The following is a 20,629-nucleotide window of genomic DNA, read 5'->3' on the forward strand; positions in this document are numbered from 1 at the left end:
CATGCATGCATATAATGAACTTTTGCCTCCTTTATTTACCTTGTATTACCTGTCTCTTCCTCTGCCTCCTGCTGAATCCCTTCTGCCTCCCATGAACTCTCCCCTCCTGATTTCATGTCTTTTGTGTGTGTGTGTGTCCCCTACTGAGGTTAGAGTCCCTTCATAAACATGAGTGGAAGGTTATTTACTGAAACATGGGCAACTTAAGAGTGACTATAACACAGGAGAAAGTCACACCCCTTCTAGCAGCCACCAGGAACTGTCCATTGTCCCTGAGGGGAGGGGAGGGCCTCACGATGAAATGTTGACTGGCTAGATGTTGTGTAGGTCTTATGCCTGCAACTGCAGCTGCTATGAGATCAAGAGTCCACTGGTCACGTCACATCCAGAAGACAGTGTTCTGCAGTAATCCTGCCCAACCTCTGTCTTTTACAATCTTTCTGCTGCCGTGACCTCCTCCTCCTCCTCCTCCTCCTCTTCCTCCTCCTCCCCCTCCTCCTCTCCTTCTCCTTCTTTGGTGGAGAGGTATGGTGCGGGCATCCCACTTAAAGCCAACCACCCCTTATTTACTTACTCTCTGCACTTTGAGTTGTGAGTCTTCATAGTGATAGCTGTCTACTCCAAAATAATGAAGTTCTCTGACAAGGGCTGAGAGGCCCACTAATTGATGGGTATAGAGATTTAAAAAGCAGTTTGCTATTATGCCCAGTTAGCAAACCAATAGGAGTCAGTTCTTTCCTGGGGCTTGTGACCTTCCCAGCTATGGATTGTTGCATAGGTTTAGAGTACTAGGCATGGCTGTGCCCTGTGGAGTTGGCCTTGAATTCAATCAGAAAACAATTGATTGTCCCCAATCAATTGCACCAATGGGCCCATCTTCCCAGACTGGTTGTTGTTATAGCTGGCAGAGTTCACAGCTGGCCAGGACTGTTAATGGACTTTTCTCCCCCAGGCAGCCTGCATAGCACCTTCCAGCACTATAAAAGCTAGCCAGCAGTGAGACAGAGCGGCCAAGTCAGGTTTCAGCTTGATGTCTCCACGTCCTGTAACCAACTTCTGCGGTACCTACAGGGTCTTACTATCAAGTTCTCCTGCACAGCCAAGAGCAGTAGCTATAGCCTCTGTTGTCTCTGGGATCTTTGGGACTACCCTGAGCAGTTTGTAGGAAGGTATTCCACAGTGGATGCTGGGATTTTTGTTTCATAGCTGACACTCTGGAAGGAACACCGTCGCCCTGTGTAAGATACATCCGTCAAACTCCTTCCGAGGCTGTATTTTCACTAAGCACCTGTATTTTTTTTTTTTTTACTAAGTATTAGTTATCCTTGCTCCATCCCCTCCTCTGCTCTACCTTCCCAATCTCTTGCCATTCAAACCTCTCTCCCAAGCCCTTCCCTTTTACTTTCTTCATATAAAGAAGGTCACTTGACAGTGACTAAGGCAACTGTCTGGCTTCATCGGAGGCAAATGGCTCCTCTTGTAGATTCAGAGGAAGAAAGAGTCTTACTTGAGAAGATAAGGGTGGAGGGCCCTTCATCTACAGCCTTTATGGAATCTTAGGCAAGAAAGAAAGGGCAGTCCTCTTAGAACTTTAGCAGCAGACTGTGACAGTGACCTTCAGCCTTGCCTTAATGCCAGAGTTGTCCCTTGAACATTTTCCAATATAAGGCCAAAGATGCCTTTGTGCTCTGATTCTGCTGCGTCCTGCTCTTCGATGGTAGGATCGCGGGCTTCACTACCGTGCCAGTTTTACAAGGTGCTAGGGATCAGGATTGAACCTATAGCTTTGTACATGCTGGGCAAGCCCATTGCCCATGGAGCTCCAGCTCCAGGGAAGTCTTTCTAATTTCTGAATCATTTAAGGTCCTAGAATCTAGAACCACCTCTGTGTACACCCCCATCCACCTCCAGCCTCAGAAATCCAATGATGCTTAAGCCACCCACCCCTTTCTCTTCCCTCGGACATCTCCATGGAGTCCTGCTTAACACAACCACCACCATCGCCAGAGGCTTAACCCATTTAATCAGATTGCTCCCTGCCAAACTAGAACCTTGTAGCAAACGCCCACCTACACTTGCAACCGGCTTGGTGCCCTGTTCATTTCCCTAAGAATGCTGGGAGGCTTTCTGCAGAACCCACAAGCACACTGTTGGATTGGGAACTGCAAAGTTCACTGTCCTTCACTTGTTACTCACCAGAACAAGGGCCAGGTGGTCATCTGAAGAACAGAAAGCTAGGTATCTGGTGGTTTAGAGGAAGAGAAAGCTAGGTTTCTGGCCTGGGGAAGTGTATTGGAAAGGTGCGAGCTGCTGTGTCTGTAAGTCCTGGGCCATCTTGGCTGTGGGGCTAATGCTTTATTCATTGGGCTGCAATGGCATCATTAAGAACTCATTAGCTTAAAGAGTAACTAACTTGTTCTCTGTGACTCTACTAAAGGAAATGTTAAGCAGGATGAGCCACTGGATCAGGCTGGTCAGGGTCTGATCTGGATTTTATTGCAGGTAAATTTCCATAGACTAAAGGCTATGCCCAAGGCTTTTTGGAAATAGATAACTCATTTACCAGGGTTTGCAGCTCTTTAAGGGTCAGGTACTTACCCGAGACAATTAAAATGTTTCACTTTGTGTCTTAACTTGTTTTCCACCCATGGGTCAGGTATAAAATGAACACATAGTGAGAACACTGAGCCACCCACAGCAAATGTAGAATTTTTTTTTTTTGTAAGAAGGCAATTATGTTTGCAGAAAATGTTTTCTGTGTATCATTGTGGCCAAGAAGTATATAACAATACTATATTTCTATAGTAGATATGTATTATTGTATTATTATATACAAGAATTATTATAGATATTATATGTATTTATACATAATATGTAATTATACATGTAATATATGTTATGTATAATATGTAATTATACATGTAATGATATGTAACTATAGCTATTATTATATGTATTATTAAACAATATAAAATTATTGTTTAATATGCTTGCCTATGTGCTCTATATGAAGGACTCATGTCTTTTGATAGTATTATCTTTGAAGCCTAGAAGCCCTCTGAAGTCTGGCTCAGACATTGCCTCCTTTCTCTACAGGAGTCTTTTCCTGGTCTCTCTTGCTCAATTTCAACAGCCCATGGCTTTGTTGTTGCAGGTAAAGCTTGCATTTACCAAGAGCTTTTTGTTTGGTCTGCTCCATGAACACCCCCACACACACACACACACACACAAATGTGAATGTAAAAAGAAAAGAGAGTGAGAATTCAGAAAGGGCTTAATGGTGGCAGGGAGTTCGCTGTGTATGTCCTTGTTTACGTTCATAATCGTATCTGTGACTTGCATAGATGGCAGAGGAGAACCAATAACCTTCTTCCAGGGATAGCTGGTTCATGTTTTTTCCTAAGGCTACACATGAACTGGCCCGAAGCCAGAAGTCAGATTTAGATCTTTTCCCCAGGTGAGGGGATAGGTAGAGTGGGATAACCCAGAACTGTTTGAAATGGTGGGCACTTACTCACCATCCCCTTACGAGTGGGAGGGTCTGTCAAGAACATGTGGAGACTTCTGTACTGGGAGGAATTGGAACTGATGAATTTCAAGTACCATATAATTCTGCACACCCCGGTGCTCTGTGAACTGAGGTGTGTTCCTCATGAATCCCTGGAGCTCTGTTGTAACGAGGGCTTATCAATTCAGGCTTAGGGTTCTGGGTAGTGGTGCTTCTTCTAATAACTCACTCACCATCAGGGTAAAGCAATGGTAATTGTTTTCATGTTGATATATTTAGAAGGTAGAAAGCAACCCAAGAGAATAGACAGTGTATGAAGGTTGCTAACTGACATCTTGTCCATGAGAGGACTGGTTGAGCTATTGTATTTTCCACAAATAGTCTTTACATATAATGTCACCCTTTCTTGGAAACCTGAAGTAGTCTCTGTGTGGAAGGTCATGGATTTTAAAAACTGTCTCCAGAGACTTAAAAGTTTACAAATGGTCAAAAGAGCATACAGGCCCTCTCTCCTTTCTGTTTTTAATGGAACGAGCAGAGCTTTTTTCCCTGAAGGTCTCAAGATTGCTCTCTGAGTATTTGTTCAATCTAGAAGCATGAATGCAGGCTTTTTAAAAAGCAGAGGCTTCCTGAGAAAAATAATTGTACCTGTCATTTCTCTCCACATAAATACACACACACACACACACACACACACACACACACACACACAGGGGTTGAGGGGAGAGAGAGTATATGTGTGACGTTGATCAGTATCTTTCCTGCATCAAAAGTAATTGAGTGTGCTCTTCTGCCCATGTTTGTTCACTTACATGGATACGTGGACACGTCTCTGGTGGTCATGTTAGTAGGCTGTGTAATTTCAGAGAAGCCCTGCCTCCTTGCCTGCCCATTTCTGTATGCCTTCACCCTGAAGACAAGGCAACATGGTGAGGGTGAGGTAATGCCTCACCCATTGTGTGGTCATTACTTCCCTAAGATAAAAGGAAGATAATTTGCAGCTTGAAATTGGCTGCTTGACAAAGTAGAAAATGGAGGATATAATCACAGTCCCCATAATGGAGTTTAGTGTTTGAGAACTGGCCGGATCTGCTTTTCATCTTCTGTGGTCCATGCCAAACTGAAACTCTCCTTTCTTCCAATGATTTCACCTCCTTTCTACTATACATTTATGCCTCTGTCATGTTAATGTACTGCTTAGTGGGCCTGGAGATGCAGTTATTTATAGATCTGAGCTCGTTCAAATAGCAGCTGAAAGAAACCTCACAAAGGGAATGTGCCTTGGTACCTGCTCTTGACCCTGCTCTGGTCGCCAAGGACATATGAGACCTAGGACATGTGAGACCTGAAATCTCCATAGATGACTTTTTGAGGGCACCAAAACTTTCTTTCCAACTATTTCCCCCTGACACTAGTCCATCTGCATTTTAGTTTTCAATATGCATTCTCCTTATAGTGTTCTTTAGCTTTCAAACCCCCAGCTTTGGGGTCGAACCCTATCACTGAGCTCTGGTGTTTGATGCCCCCTTTCTCTACTTTTTCTTTCCCCTCCTCTTCTCATGCATACATGTATTTATGTGGAGGGAGGTGATGGGGGAAGAGCCTGCCATGTTTTTGTGTCCTTGCTGGCCATTGACAAGTTCATTTTGTCATCCTAAGTTTAGTGTTGACTAGTACTAGCAGTGAAGGGGAGAGTTAGCTATGTCCAGACTTAGATCCCTTCTCAGAGAAGGGGTCAGGTAGACGGGGAGCTAATAAGCTTGTGAGGTGAGAGGGACCAGGACGGCATAGAATGGGAGCAGAGAAGAACCATCATGTCTTTTGTCTTTTTCCCTTAGAGAGAAAACTGATGGAAAAAAAAATACACAGAATAGATATGGCACCTCTTCCCGGGGACACTGTATGGGGATGTCTAACCTGGCTGTTTTGAAAAGTCTGCAGAGATCTGTACAAGTAAAGGGAGGGGGTATTAAAGAAGGGTCTTTGAGTCTGTGAGCTCCATAGGAGCTGTTACCCTATCAAATGCCCTCCCTGGGCTCACCTCTGCACAGCAATGACCCCTGCTTCCTCCCTTTTCCTTAGAATGATCCTCCTGGCTTTGTTTAATAGTAGAGCATTACTACTTGAGGCAGAGCAGGGGAGCTGGAGAGATGGCTCAGCAATGAAGAGAACTTGTTGCTCTTGGGCAAGGCCCTGGTTTGGTTCCTAGTACCTGCATGGTAGCTCACAAGCCAACCATCCATAGCTCCAGTTCCAGGCGCTCTGCTACAGCCCTTTGACTCTTCCAGCACCAGGCGTGCACATGGTACCTATACATGTATTTTCAGGCAAACACATAAAATAAGTGAATGTAAAAGTTTAAAGTATATTGCTGCTTAACAAATCTTCCCACTAATTTGTTCTTTCTCACACTCTCCACTAAAACCTCGGTTTTATTCTCTACCATTAATTAGCAGATAGTGATCATTAATAAGCAGCCAGAATCCTGTATATTTACCAGGCTTAAAAACTTTAGAATTTTTTTCATCTATGATCCTAGGGTATCTCTATTAACATCCATCTCTTCATTACCACCTTTAAGCTATTTCAAAGCATTCCCAATACACAAAAGAATTAAGAAGCAGGATAGAGTTTGCAGATATTTCTGCCCTGTGTACTGGGCTTGCTACCTTCAGGGTGGGTAAACATGAGAAACTGTCTTCATCAGCCTGAACTTAGAGTTGACTAGAGACTGGTTCGAAAGTGGAGGCCCATGGGAAGATAGAGGTGAGGGTCCAAATCTCCTATGTTCTCCTGTTAGGATACCAATGGCACCTTACATCAAGGTCATTGTGACTCACATTGTGTACTTTCCTGTGAACCACCTGATATTCTGTGGTCTGGTATAGTGACTTATCTCTAAATCTGTCCCCATCTGCTGGCGACCACCACCCATCCCTTCCTTATTCCTCTAAAGGCATCAGCTTTTGTGTGCCCTTATCATGATTTTGGTTGTTGCTGTTTGTCTTGTTTTTGAGTGTTTACATGTATAAGTGTGTTTTTTCCTCCCTCCCTCCTCCCCTTCCTCTCTTCCGTCCTTTCTTTTGCATGAGTGTGTGTATACACGTGTGTCATGTATATGTTTGGGTATCTTCATTTATATATCTCTGTGCATACCACGTGCATACGGTGCCCCTGGAGACCAGAAAAGGGCATGACATCCCCTGGGACTGGAATTACAGATGGTTGTGAGGCACCATGTAGGTGCCGAGAACCAAACTTGGATCTTGAAAAGTAACCAGTGCTCTTAACTGCTGCGCTGTCTCCACATCCCTGCACCACTTACCTTCTCCAGCCCCTTAAGCCATGTTTTGAGGAGCAGTTTCATTCTGTCCCCAGGTTTTCAGATTCTCCTCATCTCCGAGAAGTAAAACACTCAGTGGTGAAGGTGAATTGCTCTCCTTGGAAACCAAGGGAGAAACACTCTGTGGAGCTTGTCTTTGTGGTCAGTGTTTATGAAAAGAAAACAGAATTTTACAAAGCAGATGTAAAACACACAGATTCCCCATTGTTCTTCAATGGGGAGGCAGCTCTGGAGTTCCCTGGTTTACCACTAGAAGAAGAAAAGTTCCCCCCTCATCATCACAGACAGTTGTTTTGAAAGCATGGCATTAATATAGATGTGGCATATGTCTTGTTGTATAGCATCCCATTGTTTTAGTCTATGAAATGTCTCTGTAACCTGACAATGGTTGCCTCCTGCTGAACACCAATATTAGATATATTCTTGGTGATAGGAAAAAATGATTGGGGGATGAAAATGCTGGGTTTTACCACCTACATAAACTATAACTAATAAAGAACTTCTAACAAATAAGGCTTTGGCAATCATGTGATGTAGGTTTGCTTTGATCTCATTTCTTTCAAAAGACATTAATAAAACTGATTCTCACATTGTATTGATTTTTCTATTAAAGTAGGTATGAGCCTAAGGAAGTAGGTCAAACAGATCTATTTTTTTAATCCAATATTTTCAAAACCTAGCTGATTTTTTGCCCCATTTAACAGGAAACTCCTTTTTGTGGACAAGCACAGGTGAATTTTTTTCTTTAAAATATTTGTTCTTGATACGTATAGAGTTAGAAAGGTCTACCAGGGGACATCCCATGCTTCTCTTAAGCTACAGTACTTTTGTAGGCTTGATGAGAATAAAAACATTTTTTGCTCGGTTGATATAACCCAGTGAAGTACTGAGCGAAAATATATCTTGTTAAAGATTTGGGAAATTAGCTGTAAGATTTTGGCCTTTGACATATTTCACTAGAGAACAGGTTGGAGGTCCATTAAGCCTGGGCAGAGCTTCCCAGAGCTTCCCTGTTATCCTTGACATTCTGTACATCTGGTTGCTTTGTAATAATAATCCCTCCGTAAAACCTGTAAGCAGAAACCACCAATTTCATAATTTGTCAGGAAGCTCTTAAAAGCTTTTGTATTTGCATAGAAAGTAAAAAGCTTTTATATGATGTTATTTTACAAGGGATTGTGGGGAACGAAACAGCCTGCTACAGTTTAGGTGTGGTACAGAAAACTAGGGCAACACTTACTTTTAGAAATATCAAGTGTTATTCACTGTTTTATAATTAATTACATAATTATACACCAGAACACAAAGATCCCCGGATACCTTAATAGAAACACTGCACTTCCAAATAAAATAACAATAATTATCACCTACTGTATTCAGAGTACTTTATTAGCTGTAAATCTTAACTCCCCATATCTGTGTGTAAATAAACATCATTAAGAATATTAATCTTTCCTATAGTTTAGAAATAAGAAAACCAAGGCAAAAAGAAGTTGCCTAGAATCATCAATTGAATGATTTGGAGAGGCCAGAGTCACCAAAAATAATAGGCGCTAACAAAGAACAAAAGTCACTCTTGCTCCCATTTATAAGTTACCAGGCAGTAATTAATATTTACAGTATTCCCTTCTGTTCAAACCCAAGTGACTAAATCAGTTTAAAATGTAAAGCAGTATCCTGGCAGCCCTGATAATTTGAAATACCTAGTAGGGATGAACTTACTTCAGGACGCCATTCTAGGTACCTGATAGCCACATGAAGTAGTACGCAATTAAAACCATTGGGTTGTGGTACTGGAGAGCTACAATAAGTCACAGAGTTGAAGATAAGGGTAAAGGAAAGTTTACAGACCACATCCTGCTAATAATCATTTTGAGATAGTAGCAGTTTGTTAAGGTGTCTGTGAAAGATAGAGTTGAGGCCATGGATCCCCCAGGGCTCCTCTGTACCACCACAGTGAGCATCACCACTAGAACAGACAGTGTGGAGCCAAGGCAAGCTAATGCTGTCCCTGTAACACTGGAGAAAAAAGTCAAGGTTAAGCGTAGCCAGAGAAGCACTAGCCATAAAGCCGATAAAGTAAGGAGATACTCCGTGATAGAGTGTTTCAGAACTGCAAAACTCATTAGACGGGAGGAAATGTGTGATTGACGTCCATTTGTGAACATCTGAGCCGGAGGACCGGAGACAACTACACAGTTCATTTAGGGAGCCAAGTAAGACGAATAGTGACCTTGTGATGATCCAAGGCTGCTCCACTACACGGTCATTGAGAAGAATGAGACAGGCTCATGTGGCTCTGCCTTGGTGCCCTGAAATGGTTGGAGCCATGAGAAAAGCACTCTGAGGCTTCACCATAGTGCCAATGAGTGAGCAACTGCAGGACACACACTCAGGTTGGCTACAGATTTGCTGAACTTGGTTTCTATGGAAAGGATCTGTCCTGTGGTATTCGTTGCCCATGGTGATTGATAAACAATGCAAAAGCACATTCTACATTCATTAGGAAGCAAGGTTTAAAAGAGAGGTTTGATGTATATGTTCTGAATACAGTTTGCATCCCGGATTGGAATCCTCCACTGCTAGGTGGTAGGTAATTGTGAGAAAATTCCCCAGCATCTCATTTACCCCCTTAATGATAGCTAGAAGTTAGCTGAACTACCAAAACCACACGTTCCTTGTATACCTATCTGTGAGATACTGAGACCCAAGCTTGCATTTGAATTGAACCGGCAAGAAGCTGTCTGACATCATTAAGGAGTACAGCTACTGACACTCGGCCCTTAGAGTCAAAGAATTTGAAATATTCAAGCTTCACACTTTACGAAAAAAAAAAAACTACAACATTTACTTCTAAAAGCATGAACAGAAATGTGACTGGGTGGGTGGGTGGGGTACGTTGATATGTAAACAAAACCAAACATTTAACTTCAGTTGTCATCTCAGACAGAGAGGTGAGTCAAACGATCATTGGGCTGCTCATCTGCGTTTGCAAGTGGCAGACATGCACTTAGACTGTGAATCTGTGCATGGCCAGCCTTTCATCTGTAAGGGTAGGGGAGCATAGAATTTGACAATTAATGTCACAGAGAGACCCTTTGTAACTTTACTGCATGCTGTATTCTCATTTATATTTACTACAAAACACTTTGAGTATAATAAAATACATATCTCTATATAAATATAGACATATTCATATACCATGCATCTATGCATACGTGTGTGTGTGTGTATGTGTGTGTGTATGTGCGCGTGCGCACGTGTGTACATGCGTGTGCCATGTAATGCTCAGGAAAATTTGGACCAAACAGATTTGGGCCAGTCAAATACATCACCTTACAGAACTGAAAAACAAACGTTTTGCCTCTGCTACTGCAGCCCAGTAGATTTCTTCCCAGACCGGCCCTGCCATTCTTTTCGGCTTGCCTTCTCTAATGATTTAACAGCCTTACAGAAAAAGGGTTCCTGCTTTTTTCTATTCTCCCTCCTCACTTTTTTGTCCTCTTTGAATACATTTCACAGACGGCCGTCTTCCAAAATAACAACATCAATTAATTTTTTTTTTAACTTGAAAAGAAATCACGTTCACCCTCGTCTGCCCTGGCTATTGGTGTGCAGTGCGTGGAAGAGGCTGTGCTGGCCCTGATAAGGCCCACAGGCAAAGAGGCTGCGGCAGGAGCCTAAGCCCTAACACTCTCAGATGCTGCTGTTTCCTGAGGCAGCCCTGGGCCAGGTGAGGCGAGTTGACCCCTTACATCTCCTGAGCAAAGAGAAGCTGTGCCACAACACTGCAGGTCAGGACAGAAGCACCTTCAGGTCTGCGCCCAGCTGCTGGACGTGGATCTTTGTGGTTTGTTTTGTGTTTAAATAGACAACTGTCTTCCTCTTCTTCTTCTTCTTCTTCTTCTTCTTCTTCTTCTTCTTCTTCTTCTTCTTCTTCTTCTTCTTCTTCTTCTTCTTCTTCTTCTTCTTCTTCTTCTTCTTCAGGAAGTACGCTCCCTTCTCTCTGACCTTCCTCACCACAATCTTCCCCCTTTTTTTGCAGAGTCCAATGATCTCCGAGGGGACCCTCCACTCAGCAGTCAAAGCACCCCGGCGCCCCAGGGTGCATGCAGTTCAATGGTAGATGCAGCTGGATTTAAGAGCATTGCCCAGTGTCCTCAGGAGCTTCGTCAGATGATGGCTGCAGGTAAGTATTGGTGGCCAGTGGAAGACACAAACAAGATTTTTTTTTACTTTTATACCAGGAAAGCTTGCTCAGCAATAAAAATCCATGTTGAATCAGGGGCTGGAGCCTGGGGGAAAAGAGAGGACTATGAAACTCAAGGAATAAAAAGCATAAAATCAAACTTAACACAGTTTTCTAGTTTTCTGTTTTCTGTTTAATTTCTGCCATTTGTTTTCTAATTTTGCTTACTGATTTTATTAGCCAGTATTTATAAGACATATTCTAAAAATTTTGGCCCTGAATTTGAAAAAAGCAAGGAAGGGTTTATGGGAGAAGCTAGAGGGAAGAAAGGGAAGGGGGTAAATAAAAAATATATATAATCTTAAAAAACAAAAGAAATAATAAAAAAGGAATATGCTAAAAAAAAAAAAGTCATTTTAAATAGACACATACATTTCCTTCAAGCACGGTTCTAAACCTTCCTAACGCTGAGACCCTTTAACACAGTTCCTCGCATTATGGTGACCCCCAACCATAAAATTATTTTTGTTGCTGCTTTATAAATATAATTTTGATACTGTTATGAATTGTAATGTAAATATCTGTGTTCTAGAGCTGGGCGGTGGTGACACTCACCTTTAATCCCAGCACTTGGGAGGCAGAGGCAGAGGCAGGCAGATTTCTGAGTTTGAGTCCAGCCTGGTCTACAGAGTGAGTTCCAGGACAGCCAGGGCTACACAGAGAAACCCTGTGTCTAAAAACAAAGAAACAAAAACAAACAAACAAACAAAAGTCTGTGTTCTCTGATGGTCTGAGGCAACCCTTATGTGAGGGTCATTCAGCCCCCACAGGGGTCGCAACCCACGGGTTGAGAACTGCTGCCTCAGAGGGCCTCTGCTTCGGTGATCACCTGGTAACTAGTAAGTTTGGCCAGGATGCGTTCTATTCCTTGACAACTGTTTTCTTACTTAGAAGGGATGGCGGGCGCAATGTAATCCTAAGAAACAGACACACTAACCATCTTGTTCTGCTAGACAGTTAACTTGCCAGCACTTTGTTCTAGGCCCTGTCTCTTTAACAAGCATTGCCTCACATGGAGGAGGCAAGTGACCCTTTTCCCCAGAGGTGGAACTAGAAAGTTCCTCGGAAGCACTTCTTCGTGCTTCCGTCTCTGCACTTCTGCCCACGTGCTTTTACATCTGGAGAAATCATTGGTGTAGTATGGATTACAGTGTTTTTTTTTTTTTTAATGTCTTAGCAATGTGCTAAATGAAGCCTTGTGTCTTTAGGAACGTGATCTTCTTTAAAGGGAAGAGTCTTGCCTGTCAACACTAAGCCGAGTTTGTTTCTCCTGCAGCAGCTGATGGTTTGGGGAACATAGCCCTAGATACCACCCAGCTCAACATGTCCGTCACCGATCCCACAGCCTGGGCCACCGCTATGAATAACTTGGGCATGGTTCCCGTGGGGTTGCCTGGACAGCAGCTCGTGTCCGGTAAGCTTTCTCCTGGTTTCAAAGATGCTCTGCAAAAACTGCCAAACACTGTGGGTGACAGGTGTTCTGTGGTAATCTCCCTGCATGCCGGTGTTGAATGTGGCCTTTGGTCTTTGACCTGGCCGTGGCTGGCTGACTGCATTAGAGATTGTTTACTTCTGCTCTCTGCTTTTTGCAGACTCGGAGACTCTAGCCCTCACTGCTCTTGATCCATAGCCCATCTTTTCTCCATAACCTTGCTTCGATGGTTGCACTTTCAAATTGGTAGATGGGATGGCTGATACCCGCCTTTCAATTTGTGAAACTTAGTCTCGTACAGCGCCATCTCCTTTGTGGTAGCTCCGAAGTCGCCTCCGTGTTTGGTTGCTGCTTTTGTTCATGTTCCCATGTTACAAACCTGGAACTTGAAGATGAGTGTTTAATGTCACTCTTCTAGTCGTGAAGTGATATATGTAGAGGCTCAGCTCAACTGACCCTACATTCAGACTCTGCAGCCTGTCACACTTTGAAAGAGTAATTCAGAACAGCTGATAGATGGCACATTTAGAAATATCCTGAAGTCAAAGGTCACCGAAAGGTTTTACTACTTAATTCTACATGTATTCATTGGGGGTTTTAGGTGTGTCTTGTAAAATAGGCTTTCAAAAATAAAATTTTATGTATACATGTATACACATATACTTGTAAGTATCAGCAAAAAGCATGTCTCAATAAATAGAAAAACGTGACTGGTAACTAGGGACAAAGCCGATGCGCAGGACAGGGTTCGGTGGTGGGTGGTAACGATGTAATGTGTCAGCTTGCTGGTCTGTCACTGGGAATCTGAAGGAACAGGCAATCAGATGGGGGGGGGGGATGAGCATTGTCTTCAGAGATAGTGGGACTCACGTCTACTCACTCACTCAGCAACTACTTAGAGGCTCTACGGGGTACGCAGGCCTCAACAGTCAGCAGATGGGCTGGCCCCATCCTCTTGGGATGTGCCTTGGTGGGATGACCACTATACTATAGGATGTGTTTAAACAGCACAATGAGTGTCTTTGTCCACCAAGTCCAGACATGGTGGATGGTATGTACTAAAGAGGAATCAAGAGTCATTGGAATGTTGAATTGTGTCCACAATGCTAAGCTCCATCTGTCCTTCATTCTTTCCTTCCTTCCTCTGTCCTTCAGTCCCTGACTTTCTCTCTTCTTCCTTCATCCATGCCCCAGTCTCTTCCTCCCCTTTTTATCAACAATGTTCATTAAAAAAAATCTAAATTATCTATATTGTTATATGTGGGCAGATATATATGTTTTTTTTTTACATGTTTAAAAGTCATTTTATGTATATCAGTGACTTACCTGCATATAACTCTGTATACTACATGTATGCCTGGGGCCATGGAGGCCAGAAGAAGGCATTGGATCCCTTGGAACTGGAGTCATAAACAGTTATGAACCAATTTGTGAGTTCTGAGAATGGACTCCAGGTCCTCTGGAAGAGCAGCCAATGTTTCTAACCACTGAGGCACTTCTCCATCCCCATGGTTCCTGTTTACCATAGCAAGAAGGATCCTGAGAGGAGTTAGGAAAATTGAGACAAGAAAAAAATTCAAAGGAAAGGAAGAGATTAGAGTGTAGCAGTTCAGATGGTGCGCACCTATAATTTCAGCACTAGGGCAACGGTGGCAGAGCGACTGTGATTCTTTTGGCTAGCTTGGCTACTTGGCTAGTGAAATCACACCTTTAAAAACGCTGTAGACTTAATGGAATCAACAACTGTTCTCCCGTATAGACAGTCCCAGACAGATGGACGTGCACACACCCAGGACACTGTCAATGAGTTTATCCACACCGTGTTCTCAGAGCTCATCCAGGCAGATCCTTCCTTTTGATAACATGGGGTTAAGATTTGGTTCCTACACTTATCTTTTTCCAGCTCCCTAATTGAAATATTCAGACAGCAGAAATTACTTCACTCTTAGCTCCCATTTCTCTCAGAAAAACATGAGACTTCCAGAGTAAGCACAAACCTCAATAATTCATTATTTTTCCTCACAATTTTGAGTCTTCTGACACTTTAACCATGACCAATTTACGATTTTCCTAGCAACCTACCATGAAAAGAATTACAGCCCTACTCGTTATAGAAGATTTACCGTATCTGCCCCGGATTGCGTTCTCTATCTCCCGCATTAGCCAGACTGCTTAAGCGGGTTTTGAGCCTTTCATTGTCCCTCCCTGGTTCCCTTACTCACCTCTGCAGCCTGACTAGGTGAGCCGCACTTTGCTGTGTTCTCAGGAGCAGCTAGCTTCTATTATTGACTGAGCATCGGGTCCTGTTCTTTTGAGACCTCCTGGTATTTGTGCATTTCCCTCCTGTCTTTTTTTTTCCTGTGCAGATATCTCAGTCATTATGAATATGGAATATTCTCTTATGTTCTTTTCTGTGGACGTCTTACCATCAGCTATTTACCATTGTATGCTTTCACATTACGGTAAATAATCCGTCAAGTCGGTAGCCTCGTATTCTGAGCGGTTCGTCCGTTTCTACGTTCTCTGTTGTTCTGAGTGTGTTCCTTTAGAGAACTGAGGTTTCCTCCTGCAAAGGCATCCTGAACCTTTCTGTCTCCTGATCATACATCTTAGGATCTACCATAACACTTAAATGAGGCGGCCTATAGAGAATGTGTATCTGTATGTAGACTATTAACTAAATAATTGCTTGTCTTCTATCCTGTTTTTTTTCTTTTTAAATTTTTTGACAGTTCTATATATATAATAATGAACTTCAGTCATTTTCACCCCACAGTTCCCCTTTCTCACCCCCGCTCCCGCTTCCTCTGAAACTCCCGAGAAGATTCCAGTCCTGAAGAAAATGACCTTTCCCCCTCTCCCCCAGTAACCAGGAGTTACTCGGGAGGGAGGGGCCCTCATGGACCACACCCCCACGGGACAAATGTTGACACCCTCAGCCCTGCCTAGGTCTTAGGTTGGCAACTGCTTGTCCCAGCAGGCTTATGAATCCAAGGCTTGGACTCTAACTTAGGGGTGACATGATGCCCCAAGTAGGGCCTCCCACTCATCCATCACCTATACTAGGCATTTGAGACAGGTAAGAGATCGTTTAACTGTGTCACCCACTACAATTAGTCTCTGTGATAAAGACCAAGGACAGCTCTACTTTAACGGTCTAAACCTGAGCATTTGGAAGGTGTTTGACAGGTCATAGAATCAGCTAACCTGGACTGAGAGTGAGCCGACAGTGAGGGAGCCCATAGGGGTCTAACCTAGACCTTCTGCATAAATGTTATGGTTGTGTTCTTGTGGGAATCCTAAGAGTGCAGGGCTGTTATGATCCTCTTGCCTGCTTCTGGGACCCTTTTCCTCCTTCTGGGGTTGCCTCATCCATCCTTTATAGAAAGGGATCCCTAGGAGGCCTGCGCTTTTCTGAAGAGAAGCAGAGGGGGAGTGGGTCTGGGGGGAGAGGAAATAGTGGGGAGGGGCTGGGAAGACACAAAGGAGGGAAGCTGCAGTCAGGATGTAATATATGAGAGAAGAGTAAACAGGAAATGTTAAAAAAAATTAAAGACAGTTTGAGAGAACTTGAAATTTTGCTCAGCAATTAAGAGCACGGACTGTTCTTAGAGAGGGCATGGGTTTGGTTTGTAGCACCCATATGGTGACTTACAACCCTCTGTAACTCCAGTTTCAGGGAATTTGGCCACCTCTTCTGGTTTTGGCGAGCACCAGGCATGCATACAATTCACATATATGCAAATAGGCAAAACATTCACATTTATAAAAAATACAAATACAAAAAAGAAAGCAGCTTTATATCATGACCACCTAGCAAAACAATAGTATCATCTTCACCAGGAGGACCCTCGACCTCCCTAACCAGGTCTGCAGAACCACACATAAGTTCACTCCTGTGAAAGGGGCCCCAGCCAGGTCTACAGAACCATACATCAGTGCACTCCTGTGAAAGGGGCCCCAGCCAGGTCTACAGAACTACAGATCACGTCACTCCTATGAAGCCCCTTTTTAATTAGTTTTAGTTTTGAAAAATATAAATGTATTACTGTGAACATTTTAAAGCTCAGTCAGGCCTTTTCATCTATTAAAATTATTTTGCTTGGTTGGTTCTTATATAGAGAACTAGTAGGTCAAAGAAGACAATATTTCAATGTTTCTTACTATATACTAGGCAATTAATTTCCATAAAGCTCAGTTACATTTAATTTACTAATTTTATTTGCAAATATGGCATGCTATTCCTTCACTTTGTATTTTCTCAGCATATGAATTTTGTAAGGAAATTCCCACAAAGGTCCATGCACTGAAGGCTTGGTCTCCAGAGGATGGCCTTACCGGGAAGTGGTGGAGCCTTTGGGAGATGGGACCTAGTGGGAAGAAGTCAGGTCTTGGGGATATGTCCTTAGACAGGTTATTAGACCACAAGCCCCTCCCAGTCTTCTCTTTTGACAGCCTAGCTCTGCTCTGAGTCACATTCACACCATGATTTTCAGCTTTGCCATGACAGATATCTCCGAAACCAGGAGCAAAAAGTGAACGTCTTCTCCCTTTCAGGGATTTCCCTCAGGCGTTTCATCACAGTGGCAGAAAGCTGGCAAACACGGCTTGGCTTCCCTCCCACCCCCTGTCATTTTTATTTATAATGAAATAAACAGGTTATTCTCATTCTAAACTTATTTTACCAAATGTGGTCCTGGCTCACTGGTCGTTGGTTTATGTTAGCTTTCTTTTTAGATACTATTTTAACAGTCTGACTACATACTTCCTAAAATATTTATCTAGCCTGGTTTTTTTTCCTTCTTAATGTTAGTTCCTTTAAGAAACGTTTCCTTTATGAATTCTCTACTCTATTTTTAAGCATAGAACAGTTTGCATACTCCAGAGGTTGATACATGTATTTTCAGTTTTACACTCTCATGGACTCTCTTTGATCAGAAATCAGACCTCTGTAAATGTTTCTCAAATTTTAAAATATCTATTGTATATTAGTTATCTATTTTTCCTCCAGCACCAAATTCGTACAGTGCTACTATACTTTGTATATGGGAAGCTTTGCCATCTCTTTCCTGCACTTCATGTCAAGGTCTCTTTGTTCCTTCTCAGCAGAACCACAGCACCTCAGGAGTGTCGTGGTCCACACTGGCCACCTCAGGCGCTCTTCAGTGTGACTGTAGAATGCCAGAGACCAGCTTTAATGTTTCAAGAGGTTCTTAAAGATTCTTTAGTGTAGCATCCCTTCTGAGAAATCCTCTCAGCAATATCTCTGACAGGATTATGGAGGGGCTCGGTTTATGAGCACTTGGCTTGTTCCCAAAGTTTCTGATATTTCTAAATGACCAACTACTCTTCCTGTCTTTGTTAAAATTAAACTGACACTAAATCCTGTTCCTAGGTGCTTCTTCGGTTTATTGCGAGATTAAAAATTATCAGCAAAGCGAAGGACACATTTTTCATATCCTTTGATTTTATCAGACGGATTTCCCAAGAAATCGCAACCCTTGTTACCGTTGTGTTTGTACCTTTGTGAGCTGCTGCCTTACCCTGCCTAAGACACACCTTTTTCATTGGTCCTCCGGATTCCACCACTGCGTTCAGAAACGCCCACTCACCTGGAGTGACGTTCTGCTTGAGATCATTACAATGTACCTGTTTTCTCTGGTCCAAAATGCAATGCTACATTGTTGCGCATCCACCCCACAATTCTGCTCCAAGGGGATGCCGCTTCCCTACACTTACTGTCTCCTGTTTGCTTTATCCCCATAATTGTTTTATGGGTTTGTGGGGTTTTTGTTAGTTTATTTGTTTTGCTGTCAGTGTTTTGTGCATTGTTGTAGAGCCATGCTCTCTAAATTGGTCTTTTAGAATATTCATGTCCCACATCTATCACAAGGAAGCGTGAATGCAGCATTAGTATATAGGTGCCTGACCACCATGGCCAACTCCAGGTTAACCACAGGTAAATTACATTCTTTGTGGATTTTCTCCATGTCTTTACTGTGTTAATTGACAATGTGCAGTTTTTCGCAGTGTAGGAGCTGGTGTGTAGGATTCTCAAACTTCATCTAACCTCTGGGAAATACTCACCACTATTTCCTGAGCCACCATCTGCACCAGGCATTTCCTGTCAGCCGAGGGAAACCTTCTCTGGAGTGTCCAGATTTCTCTTCTACATGGGCTGTCACTCACATGACCCAGTCTGTGACCCTGGGAGTATGTGCTGTAGCTGACTGGTGTCACTATCCAATTCTACCTTCTAGTTGTCAGATCCTGAGCTCTGACCATCTGTGCAGCCAGGTACTCTCTCCTCCACTGTCCAAGTCTCTCCCCATTCCCCTTGGATTTTGTAAAATTTATTCTTTGAAACTTTAATATACACACAAAATATATCTTGATCATATCTCCCCACCCCAGGATCTCTTATCATGTCTCCTCCCTCCCAATGTCATGTCCTTTTTAAATAATTTTAATTACTGTTTTCATTGCTTAATAATTTTATACATGCATATAATATGTTTTGATTAAAATTTACTCCTTATTCCTTCTCTTCCAATCCCTGCCCCCACTAGTCTCTCCCAGTTTCAGGCATTCTTTTATAAAATACACTGTGTCCACTTACACGCATTGGTACTGTGCTCTCTAGTGAATCATAAATAGCCTCTAAAGACCCACATCCTTAAAACATAGTGACTCTACTTCTCTCAGCTGTTATCAATTACCAGTAACTCTTCAGCTAGGAGTAGGATTCGTGACTACCTCCCTTCTCTGTGCTGGGATTTTATTTTATAGATTTACTAATATTGTTGTTGTTATTTTATTATTTTTATTTGGTCTGGCTTGAGCTTGCACAGACCTTGTTTAGGCTGTCACATTGCCGTGACGTCATGTGAGCAACTGCCTGTCATGTCCAGGAAACACTGTTTCCTTTAGCCGCCACCTGTGTCTGGCTCTTTCCATTTTTTCTTCCATGTTGATCCCGGAGCTTTGGAAGGAGAGAGTGAAATATTGATGTTCCATTTAGAGCTGAGCATTCCAAGATCTTTTATTTTTGTGTTTTGACCGGTCCTGGGTCTCTGAGTTAATTACCACCTACTATAAGAAGCACCTTCTATAATGATGATTGAGAGATGTGCTATTCCTTATATATAATGATAAGGCATTAGAAGTCAGTTTAATACTGTATGCATTTAGTCAAGTTATAGCAGTAGCTGTCCCCTAGGCCACAGGTTCTGGGCACCATTAATGGTGACAGGCATGACTTTTATCTTGAGAAATCAGCCTTAAATCCAATCTGATGGGATTAATGCAATCCGACTGATTTTTAATGCAAGGGTTTAGTTACTCCCATAACATTCTTGCCACTATGGCACTAGTGAACATGTCTTATTAGGCCTGCCGTTACTACAGCTTCACAGTTTGGTAAGACTGGTGAGTGTCTTTCTTTCCTGGTAGCATACTCGGCACCACAGAGCACTATGAAAGCTGGCCATTTAAGACAAAGCTTCCAGGTCAATGGCGAGTCACTCCATGTTCTATGACTCAAGTATATGATGCCTTCAGCAGTAAAGGCTTACCATTAGATTCTGAAGGGTAAGCAAAAGCAATGGCATATCCTGTAATGTTTGGCTTGGGGGAGGTCTCTGGCTCCCAGTGACCAACAATTCCAAAAGAAGTAACCCATTCCTGGCATTGGACTTGTTATTGGATAGCCTAAGGTATCTAGAGCCATTGACCCTGTTATAGCGTAGTTCCCATTTGAACTCTCATGTGGCACGGGAGGGGGGATAATGGAGAGTCTGGGTAGAGATGGCAGGCTCCTACCTGGGAGTGTTTCACAGGATTTGAGGATCTTCATGCTGCAGGGTGGAGTCACATCAGAGGTAGGAATCCCTCCTAGGGAGTGATACACAGGAAAGGAGGTCCTCATGCAGAAGGTGTGGAGCTGTCATGGGGGTCTCTCCTAGTTTATTTTCCAAAGCCATGAGAGTCAACTGCAAGGAGAGTTGGAGAGCAGGAGACTTTGGATGTCTTCTAGTCATGAGACTTCTCCCTTCCTCTCTTCTGCTTGGTGGTATCTTCTTTCTTAATATCAACAGT

General features: G+C 42.9%; 1 protein-coding gene across 14 annotated transcripts in view; it reads left to right on the forward strand.

The window, feature by feature from the left end:
- The window catches only part of Enox1 (ecto-NOX disulfide-thiol exchanger 1), a 569,119-nt gene that overhangs the window by 339,067 nt on the left and 209,423 nt on the right, over positions 1–20,629 (forward strand). For 12 of the 14 annotated variants that reach the window (XM_031363000.1, XM_031362988.1, XM_031362990.1 and 9 more), the window contains 2 exons: positions 10,897–11,040; positions 12,377–12,514. In XM_031363000.1, the coding sequence (XP_031218860.1) occupies positions 10,971–11,040; positions 12,377–12,514 (208 nt within the window). In that variant the 5' untranslated portion in view covers positions 10,897–10,970. The remainder of the gene's footprint in view (positions 1–10,896; positions 11,041–12,376; positions 12,515–20,629) is intronic. The other 2 variants (XM_031362997.1, XM_031362998.1) reach the window with 1 other exon arrangement.

Source organism: Mastomys coucha, unplaced genomic scaffold, assembly GCF_008632895.1.
Source record: "Mastomys coucha isolate ucsf_1 unplaced genomic scaffold, UCSF_Mcou_1 pScaffold9, whole genome shotgun sequence".
Lineage (NCBI taxonomy): Eukaryota > Metazoa > Chordata > Mammalia > Rodentia > Muridae > Mastomys > Mastomys coucha.